A 14,488-nucleotide genomic window follows, 5' to 3' on the forward strand; every position below is an offset into this window, starting at 1 on the left:
TCATAAAGATCAGAGCAGAAATAAATGAACTAGAGACGAAGAAAACAACAGAAAAGATCAATGAAACTAAAAGCTGGCTCTTTGAAAAGATAAACAAAATTGATACACCTTTAGCCAGACTCGTCAAGAAAAAAAGGGAGAGGGCCCAAATCAACAAAATTAGAAATGAAAAAGGAGAAGTTACAACCGACACCGCAGATATACAAAGGACCAATAAGAGACTACTACAGGCGACTACATGCCAATAAAATGACTGTCCACACTAGAAGAAATGGACCAATGCTTAGAAAGGTACAATCTTCCAAGACTGAACCAGGAAGAAATAGAAAATATGAACAGACCAATTACAAGTACTGAAACAGAATAACAATGTCAGAGCACAAGGAAACCTGAGGGATCGCCATGATACCCAGAGACTTCAAACCAGGCTGAAGGAGAGGAAGAGGCTCTAGAGGGTCCACCCCACTCTCTGCTCAGTTACCTCCCCCAGCCCCCATTTCATCTAGAACCCTTCCAATTTTATCAGCATTGGAAGTTTGAGGTTCCACCTAAATATGACATTGAAAATAAATTTCACTGCTAGAAAAAGAAAAGTCTGAAAGAGTGATATCACCAATGAGAGAAGTTAAACCATCTGCCCGATTTCACAGAGCTAAACTAGTGATCGAAAGTTCCAAATCCAGGTCTTTTCATTCCCAGTGTTGCCTCCCATAATATGTGACACCAGCTAGAGAAGAAACAGCAAACATGGTGTTTATAGGTATAAGAGCAAAACTTTGTTTCCTTCATAAAGAAAGGGGCTCTTCCCCCAACATTAAAATGTTTGTGATGCTGAACATATTGCGTTTTGATAACATTTATAAGATCCACTCTGTGCCAAGGGAACTGTAAAATAAAGGGCAAGCGGTAGAACACATTTGCTACAACAGGCAGTTTAAACACAGGCCATCTTTGGTGAATGGCCGGCTGTAAGTACTCACTGGTGTTTCACTGAGTAGTGACAACTAGCCACCTAGAAAGCTGTGACAAGACAAAAGGTTTCTGCAGTGACCACAAGACACCACAGTACTTACAGGAGGCAGAGAAACCTGCCCAGTGATCTCAGGCGGACGCAGGCTCACAGGGTCTTCTCCTGGGCCTTCTGGCTCCCCAGACGGGTACGGTGGGGGTGGGTAGGGGGGGTACTCTTCGAGGTACACTTCAAGCAGAGGGGGAGCCTCTGGGTTTGGCTCTTCCACGTTGTTCTGGAAACTTGGACTGCTGTCTGGGACTCCTTCAGGCTCATACTCAAGGCCCGGAGAAGGAGCGGGCAGGTCACTGCTCTCTGTACTGGCGCTCCCTGCTTCCCCCGGGGATACCGGCTCAGGGGCCAGAGGGAGCGCCTCCTTCTCTGGCTCCACGTGCAAATATGGACTCTGGGTCTCCAGCGGGCTTTCCGGGCTGGCAGTCCCAGAAGTGGACTTGGATGCGTGTGCCGGGACGGAGATGGTCTCCATGGCGGCGATGGTGGTCCTCTGATACAGCAGTTTCTGAATATTCGGCCCATTAGGACCCTCTGGCTCTGTAATAGAGCTGCGTTTCTTTAGTGGCCGTGGTGCGTTCGACAGTTTCTTTCGCAGGGCTTCTAGGTCAGCGTCGCTCTGGTTTCGGTAAGGATTCGATAAGAAAGGCAGTAATTTGGTTGGGCTCAGTGGCCTAGGAATTCTTTCGTTTTCATGGGTCTCCTGAACTGAAGAAATGGGCTCTGTTTCAGGTTCCGGGCTGCCAGGTTTGCCCTGGGTATTGGAATAAATGTTCTCTGGGAGCTGCTGTGGGTTCTGGGCAGTAGCAATCACAGGCTTGCCATAAACTAATTGGAAATGGAAAAAAAAGCCCTGATTAGGATTAATTAAACAAAACTAGCAAATAACAGACATAGCTAACAATAATTAAAGCCTCTTTTAATTTCAGTTATTACATAATACCCTTCAATACAACTAATTTTTAAAAATAACAAATGACAAAGCAAGGTTTCCATCATTGCATAATAAACTTATTACAGAATCAAAACCCTCATTGATTGTAAAGAGGTACCATTATTTTATGTACCAGTGTGAAAGAAAATGTTGTCAATTATAATTGTAAGAAATCACAGACCATAGTATCCAAATTTAAAATGTCAAAATGTAAAAAAAAAAAATTAAAATAAATAAAATGTCAAAATGTGAAAAGAATTTAGAATCAGTGAAAACTGGTGATCCTTTCACGTGTCCAGATTAAAACTAAACATGCACTATCCCATCTTTCACAATTTTCAAAAGGAAATCAATGTGACAAATCATTTGGCTTACAAAATTATTAATAACCACTTCTATTTACCAAAACTATTCTCCTTAAACATTCTGATTACATCATCATTATATTAGCAGTTTTCACCAGACTCATGAAAAAGAGTAAGATGTAGCATATATACTAATTCTCTGCTGTGTAATTACTTTCATGACATTCTGGGCCACAATTACGTGCTTATTTCATAACTAGAAAGCCATTTTCATTCCATTAAAACACAGTGAATTTTATTCCAGTCCCATAAACTAATGACTCTTAGAAAGAACCCAACAAGTTACCAAATTATGTGTGTTGAACACAAAGTAATCTTTTTGTGTTTTATATTTAACTAGTAACTGTGTCCTCATTAGAACAACTTAAAATATAGTAGAGAACGTTAAAAAAAAAAAAATACATATACAGAGGCAGCTGTCTAAACCTCTAGGCACCAAGAACACCTGGTCAGACCTAGAGTGAAGACACATCCCTCTGCGCAGCGAACCCCTGCAGGCACTTTTCCCCACTCACCGAGGAGCTCGTCCGTGAGCGGGAAACAAACGCACACAGGAAATTCAACACAGAAGGCTATGTCATCGCTATAGGTTTTATGCATCAATTTTCATATTTATTTCATTTTATTCACCTACCATCTTCAGCTACTACAGTAGCTGACATTTAGCACAAACTCTTTGAAACTCCCCATGAAGAACAGAAGCCATAATGAAACAAATCTCTTAGGACAAAAGCATCAGTCAAAAGAGGTACACGTCACTGTGCTGTCTGCTGATCGACGGCAGCTCTGGTGTAGGATGGAAACACATCCACGCAGGTGAAGATGAGACCAAGAATCTTACCGCTCGGAAAGTGGGGCCCTCGGGAATGGGACTTGGTCAACGCGCTCTGCACAGCCTGCTGGAAGTTTTTGCCGGGAGCCTGGTGCTGGGTATACATGGAGTATATGGAGCTGGCAGCCACGGTCTGGGGTTTCCTGAAGGGCGGAAGGAGGGTGTCCTTGGAAGGCTGAGGCGTGAAGGGCCGGACGGCAGCAGCAGGGGGACTTTCTTGCTTAGAACCTGGAGGAAGGGTCTGGTCCGCTTGGCCAACTGAAGGCATGCTGACAGCCAGCAGGACCCTCTGCTGCTGCCCCGCTGATTTGGGTTTGTTTCCCATGGATGCGACAGCCGCTGACAACTGCTGAGGGTTTCCATCTGGCTTAACGTCTGAGGGCGACTGATTAGTTTGTCCAAAATAAGGCAAATTAATCTGTTTTGGTTTTGATGGAACAGGAGGTGGTACCTTAGCCACATTCTTATTTGCAGCCTGTGAACACACACGACAGCCGATTAAAATACTGTGTGACTGGGTGTACAGGATGTTCCAGACACCCTAAACTGCACAAATGCTAAGTACAGACTGAAAAGACTAGCTCTACATTTAAAAACCATTAAAAACTCTTAAATCTCTGAACTAAATCACACGTAAAAGGCACTTCAGTAATGCAATACAGATCCTGCCCCGTACGATTTCCTCCGCATTACCCCTTCCTATTTGGGCAACTGTAAGTGGCCACCTGAAAACTTTTAACTGCCATTTTTCATATTCACGGGTGACACCAATAACTGAAAACCATTCTCGTTCATCGGAACGTCACGCAATCTGGGCCACGTGGTTAAAAAAAAAACTCCTAACTTGGAGCATGCAGCCACAGACTGCTTATCAAAGGGTGGGATCCTAACAGTTACGGAAGATTCATCATCAGATTGCTTGACATAACCTAAGCTCCAAATTTCGAAGAAACAAGGTAAGTGAGCAGCACAAATACAATGTTCTTCAAGGCACTAGTATTTCTTTTAGAGAATCATACAAAATATGAGCCAGAAGCAAGCATGTTAGTCATGTGCCAGTACGATGTGAGACCACAAATATACTCAAGGAACAGAATTTAAAAAAACAGAATGCTGTTGTATTTTCTAATCTTCCAGATAGATTTTTTTTCTCTCCCTTACTTTCTCTCTTCTAAAAAAAAAAAAAATGTATATAGAATTACCATTAAATCTTAAAACTGGGATACTCTCAAGTACCTGAGCATCCCGCAAGATATCTTCACTGCTCTGGTTCTTCCTGAGGGTACCAAAGGCGGGTGGGGCAGCAGACTGGTCCACGGTGTCAAACATTGAAAAGGGGCGCACTTTCTTCTCCTTCTCCCTCAGCGGAACCTCCCCATCATCAGCTGAAGAAGACAGGGAAAAAAAAGAATCACGCTGATAACCAAACTGCTTGTAATAAAATTTCTTATTCACACATGTTTCTCTCTCCTCAAACGTATACCCACTAAATGCTCTTCTATTCTTAAATTAAGTTGATTGAAGGATAACCCAACACTACAATGCTAGTACCTTAATTCCCTGGCTAAATGAAGCTGTTCTGGAAATAAACACAGTCCCTGGTCTTAACACACTAGAAAATAAGCTATCTAAAAAAGGATACACAGAACCTTTAGATGCCCAAAACAGAATATCCAGGAACAGCACAAGTAAACCTCACCTTGCTCTGGAGCATTTCCAGAGCTTTTGGACACAGAAGCAGAGGCTTGTTGGCTCGAGAAAAGATCTGCATTCGGAGGAGTCCAATCAGGGCCAAGCAGATGGATTTTAGAGCCTAGAACACAGAAAAGCAACTGCAATAACCTGGCATTCTAAGGAGATGTTTAATGGTTCACTTTGCTGCTAAGAAGTTAAATCTCTAAAAATGGGTTTAAATCTCAGACTCACAAAAACCCCAGTTAAACTTACTTAGAAAACATCAGATTTTATACTTGTAATTTAAGAGTGCTCCTGCTGACTCAAATAAATTAATCACCATCAACAGAAAGTCCGTTTGAAGCAGCAAGGACGCATTACTCCTCACTGGGTAAGAAAACGTCACCATCCCACCCAGAAAACAACTTCCAATCTAGCAGACCAAGGGCTCTCTGGTGTGTCTTACATAACCACCACAAGTGATGCACACACAACAAAAGCAAAAGCACGGACTTTCAGCCCATGACTCTGACCACAGTCTTGGGTAAATCAGAGTATTCAGGTTTTTTCTACACTGGTATTTAAGTTTCAAAGCCATAGCTTTTATTTTTCCTTAAAAAAACAAAACTAACTCTTTCTACAATAAAACCCAGACTATGCAGCACTACTGCTTCACAGTGGCAATTAATCCAAAATAATAAATAATTTTAAAGTTAGCTATTATTTACACATGATAGTGGTTACGGAAAAGAGACGATTCTATTTTTTTTTTCTCCAGGGGTGAGTTTAATAAGCTCATTAAAGGATGCTTTTTGCCCTGCTTTTCCTACAACTCTCCCTTCATTTTTTCCTCCGATTATAAAAGTCTGGCTTGCACCTGCCCCCCGCCCCCGGCCAAGTATCTGAGGACTACACACAGAATGCAAAGACCACTAACACAACGAGCCTCTGTTACTTTCACTTTTATCTCCCAATATGTTTACCTTTATTCTAAAAATTATCATCAGGCAAATTCTCACACGGAAACATATACGAATAGCAAACACCAATCATCAACAGAATGGACCGACTGTCTCGCATTCTGTGGCGACACCACCACTAACATATCTGGAGTTTTTATACCACAAGGAAAGTTCTCAAGTTATTAACATCAGATCAAAACTTCCTTATTGACGAGAAGGAATTCAAAACAATTTCCAGGTTTTTAAAAACCTGATGTTTTATTTCATTTCCTGAACAGAACCCTAGAGTACTTAGGGTTAAGAAAATTATCATTTCTTAACCCCAGAGAACACAAGGAGATTCTTAGAATTGCCACATGAACAAGGGATAGGAAGACATCTTTTTAAACTCAAACCTGGAGGGAAAAAAAAAATCTAAATTAATAAAGAAAAAAAAGACTTGCTGTGAAGCACAAATAAAAGAAAGGTATACAAAAACAAACAAACAAATAAATAAATAACTCAAATTTGGGGGAAAATCATAGTGAGCACGGGAGCAACTTAGCCCTGGAAGGACTTGGAAATGCCTGGTTTTACCTTTCACTTGTGAAGCGACCCCAGATCTCATGTTGGGCAGTGTCTGGACTTTCATGGACCCCTCGGAAGCCTGCGTGGCCCCAGGCCCGTCGGGCAGGGCTGGCTTCACCAGAAGCTCAGGCCTCGAGGCAATCCGGGGCATAGTTGACGACTGGATATAGGGACCGACCGCAGCCACTCGACTCGGCCCCGACGCCCCCGGCTGGGGCAGGTGTCCATCAGACGAAACCTTAGGAGAAAGCACAGAGCCTTTAGTATTGCAAGTCAGGCTGGATCTGACTCAGAAAAGCCCGTGACGTGTTCATAATTTTGTTAAAAATCGGCACTTTCAGGATCTAGCCATCAAATCTACAAGAGATATCCCCAAACAAAAACACCCCATGGTGAACTCTCACCCACACTTTATTACAAGAATTAGAAAAAAGAGCAGAGCTACGTAGGTGATCATATTAAAAGTATAAGAACAGTGGATTCTCTTTCAAGAAGTCCCTTTCCGGAGGACGCACCGAGCAATGATTCTGAAGATGCTGCTGCAAGTACTGACCTCACTGGGATGGTCATCGTCCCCTCCTCCCGCCCCCTGCCAACAGCACACTTACTGGAAGGTTCTCTTTCTGCTGCAGGGCCGCCTTCTTCTTCCACAGCCGGTCCCTGAGCTCATTAACACGCTTGTCCATGACCGCCACTTCTGAATTGCGCTTATTCAAGCACTCCCTCTGTTGTTGCAGCTTGGCATTCTGCTCCTGGTTCAGTTTGTTTCTTAACTGAACAAAATTAAGGGAATAAAAGGTAGCCAAGGAGTAGGAAGAAAAATTTCTCAAACAGATAATCACATGGTTCTCGATCATACAATTTCTAAAAATGTAAGGTCCCCCCACACTTCTCATCTCACGGTTTAAAATTAAGTGTTGGACCACCAGCTGTGGTCATAAGGAACACCTCAGATTTCCTGTCTGAGGTACTATAAAGTTTATTCTGGATTCTGCGGGGTTTAGGTCTTCCTCCCCCTCCCCGCTTTAAGGAAAAGAGGCCGAAACCCAGGACTTCCTGCCGCTTATGTGGACAATGCTGTCGTCCTAGAGAGGATGTGCCACTGAATGTCACAGGCGGCCACAGTTTACCTGCAGCTCCTTGTACAGCCGATCAAGCTCAGCCACCGCGGACTGGTTGTCATGGTGACCATCAATCCTGCCGTTCTTGAGCATCTCTAGCTGTCTTGTAAGTTCCTCTACTTTTGACACAGCCAGAACGAGCTCCCTCTGCTTTTGCTGGAACAAACTATTCATCTGTTCAATTTCCTCCACTAAAGTAAGAACAAGAAAAGCAACAGTAGTTGAAAAGAAAAATGAGAATGGACTGCTTTCCGGGCAACCAGGATGTACCATAAACTTTCTCATAAAAAGTAGAGAAAATTTTCAGGAATGTCCTAGAATCAACCTATTCCTTTATAAGCACCTCTAAATCAAACAGACATCTCTAAATCAAATCACTAAAATTTTAATTAAAATGGTATTGTAATAGATGGAGCCATTATATGCATAAAAAATCCTTACCTTCATCAAATTTTCAGTCAAAAATTAGAGAGAAGAAAGAGGACTTCAATGCAGGGGGCCCGGGTTCCATCCTTAGTCAGGGAACTAGATCCCACATGCATGACGCAACTAAGAGTTCACATGCCACAACTAAGGAGCCCTGGAGTCGCAACTAAGGAGCCCGCCTGCTGAAACTAAGACCTGGTGCAACCAAATAAATAAATAACTAAATGGGGGGGGTGGAAACTACTACTACTACGTTTTCCAAAGGGAACCTGGAAACCTTGTCTAAAACATTCAACAGCTGAATTCAATTCAGGGGGAAGCAGCAGCATCAAAACTGCAGTGAGTTATACTTTTCCAAAAAAATCCTTTGAAGTTGATCTACGTACAGAGTCTCATCTTATTCTTCTTACTTACTGCAAATTCACATAAACTTCCTACACCAACGTGTTTTCTTATACCAATGCGTTTCCTTACACCCAAACAGTTTAACACTGTAGCATTCAGCACTGAGGTAAACCAAATGGGAGCAACTCACCAAGTTTCCCGTTGCTTAGCCTCTTCTGTTCCACGTGGCCTTTAAGTGCTCTCACTTTTTTCAGCTTAGCTTCCTGATTCTCAGCTATTTCTTTGAGCCTCTTAAGCTTTTCCTGTTCAGCAGCTTGTTGCTGCTGACGCTGATCTTGCTGTTTCAAAAACTTTAAGCGCTGCTCCTGAAGATATAAGCCATCATCAGACATGTCATTTTAAACAGCAGACCACTAACCCACAATTAATCTAACCACACCCTGAGGTGCCCAGGCTGAGGTACACCGGTGGCGTTGCTCTGGTCTCACCATCTGTCCTACACACTGCTATGAGAACCACCTGGGGAGTTTGTGAAAAACAGACTCTCCCGGGCCCAAGCCTAGAATCTACCTCTTAGGGGGTAAGATCCAGGAACCAGTATTTTTATCCAAGTGGTCCTTGTGCAGCAAGCAAGCAGTGATCCTTGAACTAGTTTTCATGAGCTGCGGCTATAATTTTAAGAAGGAGCTCATGTAGAGGGGGAGGCAGTAAGAGAAAGCTATTAAATGATACACTTCGAAGCCCAATTTGGATTCAAACCCAAGCTCTGCCATTTATTAGCTATGAGACTTTGGGCAAATTACATAATTTCACCAAATCCACAAGTCTGTCTCTTCACCTATAAAATGAGATGATCACTAGTCCTCCTAGGGCTACAGTGAGGATTAAATGCAATGTGAAATGTAAATCTCTGTCAACAGTATTGTACATAGTTAGTACACACTCAATACACTTAGAAAAGAGCTAAAGAACTACTTAGTGCCTTTAGAAAACTGCAATAATGCAACTTACAATTTTATTTCTATTATATTAAAATTTTTAATATAGCCACACAATTTATAATCAAGGGTAAACTTCAGAGATTAATACGGCTAAAACATACAAATAACACAGAAATAGTTTCAAAATAAGACCCTGAGGGTAGAGAGTTATTCTGTTAACAATCAACCTTTTTCTTTGAATTCATGTCCTTGCAACTCAAGGAATGCTGCGTCAGCATCACATGGGACCTTGTTAGAAATGCAAAATGTCAGACTCCAACCCACACCTACTGAATCAAAATATGCATTTTTAACAAGATCCCTAGGTGATCTGTATTCGTATTAAAGTCTGAGAAGCAATGATACACATGATTTTGAAAAAGCTGGTGTCCGGCATCAGAAGTAGAAAGGATGCATCGGAACCCTAGCAAGTATTCCAGGGAAGGCCATCGTGCATGTTGAGAACCACCTTAAAGAATCCCTGGCCATCACTTCAAAGCCTTGCTGGGGACCTTGCTACTCAAACCCTCAAGTTGTTCACCCCAAGTGAACTTACAGTCCCTCAAAGACTGGTTGGCGGCAGAGACTGGGTATTTAGACCAGGGGCTGGCAGACCTGCAGGCGAAATCCAGCTTGCTATCCGTGTTGTGAGTAAAGTCTTCTCGGCACACTGCCATACCCGTTCATCTATGGCTGCTTTCCTGCTACAACTGCGGAGCTGAGACAGCACAGCTTGCAAAGCCTAAAATATCTCAGCCCTTTACAGACAAAGTCCGACAACATCTGGCTCAGACTAGAAGCCCATGGCTGGCAGAAGCAGCAGCAGGGAGACTGGTTTAGATAGCAGTGGAGAGGCTTCCCATGTTTTCTTTGTCCAAGGACAGGATGAGAATTAGGTGGTGGGTGAAGAATGTCCCCAGATAAAGGCAGGCAGCCTGTTACCAGTGCCAAGCAGCAGCTGGGGACAGGTTTACGTGAGCAGCAAGCGCCTCTTGCTGCAGTAATGATTCAGGAGGAGGTCAGCCCAGAGCTGTGCCTACAAGCAAAGCTGAAAGGTTCTTTCCGCTGGTCCTGTTTTACTGATACTCAACATAGCGTGGTTAACTCTGATCAGAATGGTGGTCGGGAAGATCCGGAACACCTGGGTGATTTAAGGTTTCTACAAAATGCTGCAGTGAAGAGAAGGAAGCAGGTACCTTTCGGGTTGATGGTATCAACACGTATCTAGGAGGTAACTGGTTTACCAGTGAGGATGGAACGTAAACGGCTTTACACACACATGAACAGGAGTGGCCCGTTAGGTCTTTGAAAACAAGGTATTACCTTAGTGGCCAGCATTTGTTGCTGGGCCTCAATCTGTTGCTGCTGGCGAGATGCCATTTCCTGAAGTTCAGCAAGTGTCAGGTCCATCCTAGGACTATTAACCTACCAAAAAAAAAAAAATGCAAACAATCCAACTTAGTACAAAATGATCACAGAGATTCCTCACTCAAAGGCCCATTTATAAGCATCACCTGAACCAATCATGACAAAATTATTTAGCCATTTTTCTTCCATAATATTAAAGAAACCATTAACTTTTATATTAATACCCCACACTGACTTATTAACATATAAAACATACTAACATACAGACCAACACTCTTCTAAGCTGTAAATTTAAATTAACTAGTTTCAATAGTCAGTAACACAGATGGAACAACTTGGAATTACTTCGTTCTATAGTTAATTTAAATTAGGAAGGCAGTGTTTGACCATATTAAACATGATACTGGGACACTGGCAGCAAACCTAGAATACAGTCATCAAAACACCCTTTAAAACTATGACACTAGGGCTTCCCTGGTGGCGCAGTGGTTGAGAATCTGCCTGCCAATGCAGGGGACACGGGTTCGAGCCCCGGTCTGGGAAGATCCCATATACCGTGGAGCAACTAGCCCCGTGAGCCATAATTACTGAGCCTGCGCGTCTGGAGCCTGTGCTCCGCAACAAGAGAGGCCGCGATAGTGAGAGGCCCGCGCACCGCGATGAGGAGTGGCCCCCACTTGCCGCAACTGGAGAAAGCCTCGCACAGAAACGAAGAGCCAACACAGCCATAAATAAATAAATAAAAATAAATAAAATTAAAAAAAAAAAAAAAAAAACTATGACACTAGAATTTTAAAAATTCAAGATACATTGGGTCATCAGGGACAAAGCAAGATGTCCACTCTCTAAACATCCGTTGGACATGGTCCTAAGAGGTTTAACCAGTGCCACAGAACAAAAAAGTAGAAATAAACTGTGTCCAGATTGAAAACGAAAACGTTTCTTGGATGGAGCCAATGGCGGACTGTGGGAGGGCTCACGCCAAGGAGTACTCCCCCGAACTTTTGTTGCCAGTGTCCTTGTCCCTGTGGTGAGCCACATCCGCCCTCAGACTCTGCAGGAGACCCTCCAACACTAGCAGAAAAAGAAGAAAAGTAGAAAAAGGAGATAATGAAGGAACAGCCATTATTCAGTCATTTTTCCGCAGCTTTACCTGAAAGGAGAATTGCGTCTACGTGATTCATTACAAGATACCAACAGCATCAGATACATCAGAAATACATCTACATATGGAACAACTCCTACAGAACACCTACTGAACGCTGGCAGAAGACCTCAGAACTCCCCAAAGGCAAGAAAGTCCCCACGTACCTGGGTAGGGCAAAAGAAAATATAATAAACAGAGACAAAAGGATAGGGACGGGACCTGCACCAGTGGGAGGGAGCTGTGAAGGAGGAAAGGTTTCCACACACTAGAAGCTCTTCGCGGGCGGAGACTGCGGGTGGCGGAGGGGGAAGCTTTGGAGCCGCGGAGGAGAGCACAGCAACAGGGGTGCGGAGGGCAAAGCGGGGAGATTCCCGCACAGAGGATCAGGGCCTACAGGCACTCACCAGCCCGAGAGGCTTGTCTGCTCACCCACCGAAGCGGATGGGGCTGGGAGCTGAGGCTCAGGCTTTGGGCCTGAAGGGCTTAGTGCACCACGGCTAGCTGGGAGGGAGTCTGGACCTGCCGAAGAGGCAAGAGACTTTTTCTTCCCTCTTTGTTTCCTGGTGCTCGAGAAAGAGGGGATTAAGAGCGCTACTTAAAGGAGCTCCTGAGACGGGCATGAGCCGCGGCTAACAGCGCGCACCCTGGAGACGGGCATGAGCCGCGGCTAACAGCGCGCACCCTAGAGACGGGCATGAGACGCTAAGCCTGCTGCTGCCTCCACCAAGAAGCCTGTGTGCGAGCACAGGTCACTATCCACACCCCCCTTGCGGGGAGCCTGTGCAGCCCGCCACTGCCAGGGTCCCGGGATCCAGGGACAACTTCCCCGGGAGAACGCATGGCGCGCCTCAGGCTGGTGCAACGTCCCGCCGGCCTCTGCCGCCGCAGGCTCGCCCCGCACTCCGTGCCCCTCCCTCCCCTCGGCCTGAGTGAGCCGGAGCCCCGGAATCAGCAGCTCCTTTAGCCTCGTCCTGTCTGAGCGAAGAACACACGCCCTCCGGCGACCTACACGCAGAGGAGGGGCCAAATCCAAAGCTGAGCCCCGGGAGCTGTGCGAACAAAGAAGAGAAAGGGAAATCTCTCCCAGCAGCCTCAGGAGCAGCGGATTAAATCTCCACAATCACCTTGATGTACCTGCATCTGTGGAATGACTGAATAGACAACGAATCATCTCAAATTGAGGAGGTGGACTTTGGGAGCAAGATGTATTATTTTCCCCTTTTCCTCTTTCTGTGAGTGTGTATGTGTATGCTTCTGTGTGAGATTTTGCCTATACAGCTCTGCTTTCACCATTTGTCCTAGGATTCTATCCGTCCGTTTTTTGTTTTAATTTTTCTTAATAATTATTTTTTTATTTTAATAACTTTTATTTTACCTTACTTTATTTTCTTTTAGCTTCTTTCTTTCTTTCTGCTTTTTCTCCCTTTTATTCTGAGCCGTGTGGATGAAAGGCTCTAGGTGCTGCAGCCAGGAGTCAGTGCTGTGCCTCTGAGGTGGGAGAGCCAACTTCAGGACACTGGTCCACAAGAGACCTCCCAGCACCACAGAATTTCAAAAGGGGAAAATCTCCCTGAGATCTCCATCTCAACACCAGCACCCAGCTTCACTCAACGACCAGCAAACTACAGTGCTGGACACCCTATGCCAAACAACTACCAAGACAGGAACACAACCTCACCCATTAGCAGAGAGGCTGCCTGAAATCATAATAAGGCCACAGACACCCCAAAACACACCACCAGACGTGGACCTGCCCACCAGAAAGACAAGATCCAGCCTCAACCACCAGAACACAGGCACTAGTCCCCTCCACCAGGAAGCCTACACAACCCACTGAACCAACCTTAGCCACTGGGGACAGACACCAAAAACAATGGGAACTACGAAACCTGCAGCCTGCAAAAAGGAGACCCCAAACACAGTAAGATAGGCAAAATGAGAAGACAGAAAAACACACAGCAGATGACGGAGCAAGATAAAAAACCCTCAACCGAACAAATGAAGAGGAAATAGGCAGTCTACCTGAAAAAGATTTCAGAATAATGACAGTAAAGATGATCCAAAATCTTGGAATTAGAATAGAGAAAATGCAAGAAACATTTCACAAGGACCTAGAAGAACTAAAGATGAAACAAACAACGATGAAAACACAATAAATGAAATTAAAAATACTCTAGATGGGATCAGTAGCAGAATAGTTGAGGCAGAAGAACGGATAAGTTACCTGGAAGATAAAATAGTGGAAATAACTACTGCAGAGCAGAATAAAGAAAAAAGAATGAAAAGAACTGAGGACAGTCTCAGAGACCTCTGGGACAACATTAAACGCACCAACATTTGAATTACAGGGGTTCCAGAAGAAGAAGAGAAAAAGAAAGGGACTGAGAAAATATTTGAAGAGATTATAGTTGAAAACTTCCCTAATACGGGAAAGGAAATAGTTAATCAAGTCCAGGAAGCACAGAGTCCCATACAGGATAAATCCAAGGAGAAACACGCCAAGACACATATTAATCAAACTGTCAAAAATTAAATACAAAGAAAGCATATTAAAAGCAGCAAGGGAAAAACAACAAATAACACACAAGGGAATCCCCATAAGGTTAACAGCTGATCTTTCAGCAGAAACTCTGCAAGCCAGAAGGGAGTGGCAGGACATATTGAAAGTGTTGAAGGAGAAAAACCTGCAACCAAGATTACTCTACCCAGCAAGGATCTCATTCAGATTTGATGGAGAAATTAAAAC

At 44.0% G+C, this 14,488-nt stretch overlaps 1 protein-coding gene across 1 annotated transcript in view; it reads right to left on the reverse strand.

The window, feature by feature from the left end:
- The window catches only part of TP53BP2 (tumor protein p53 binding protein 2), a 66,868-nt gene that overhangs the window by 13,060 nt on the left and 39,320 nt on the right, over positions 1-14,488 (reverse strand). The window contains exons 5-13 of the mRNA XM_082833774.1: positions 10,551-10,652; positions 8,438-8,612; positions 7,486-7,667; positions 6,964-7,128; positions 6,365-6,593; positions 4,852-4,965; positions 4,389-4,537; positions 3,162-3,627; positions 1,074-1,849 (exon numbers count right to left, since the gene is read on the reverse strand). Coding sequence (XP_082689900.1) covers positions 1,074-1,849; positions 3,162-3,627; positions 4,389-4,537; positions 4,852-4,965; positions 6,365-6,593; positions 6,964-7,128; positions 7,486-7,667; positions 8,438-8,612; positions 10,551-10,652 — 2,358 coding nt within the window. The remainder of the gene's footprint in view (positions 1-1,073; positions 1,850-3,161; positions 3,628-4,388; positions 4,538-4,851; positions 4,966-6,364; positions 6,594-6,963; positions 7,129-7,485; positions 7,668-8,437; positions 8,613-10,550; positions 10,653-14,488) is intronic.

This window comes from Leucopleurus acutus (genome assembly GCF_964270905.1).
Source record: "Leucopleurus acutus genome assembly, chromosome: 2".
In the NCBI taxonomy this organism is placed as follows: Eukaryota; Metazoa; Chordata; class Mammalia; order Artiodactyla; family Delphinidae; genus Leucopleurus; species Leucopleurus acutus.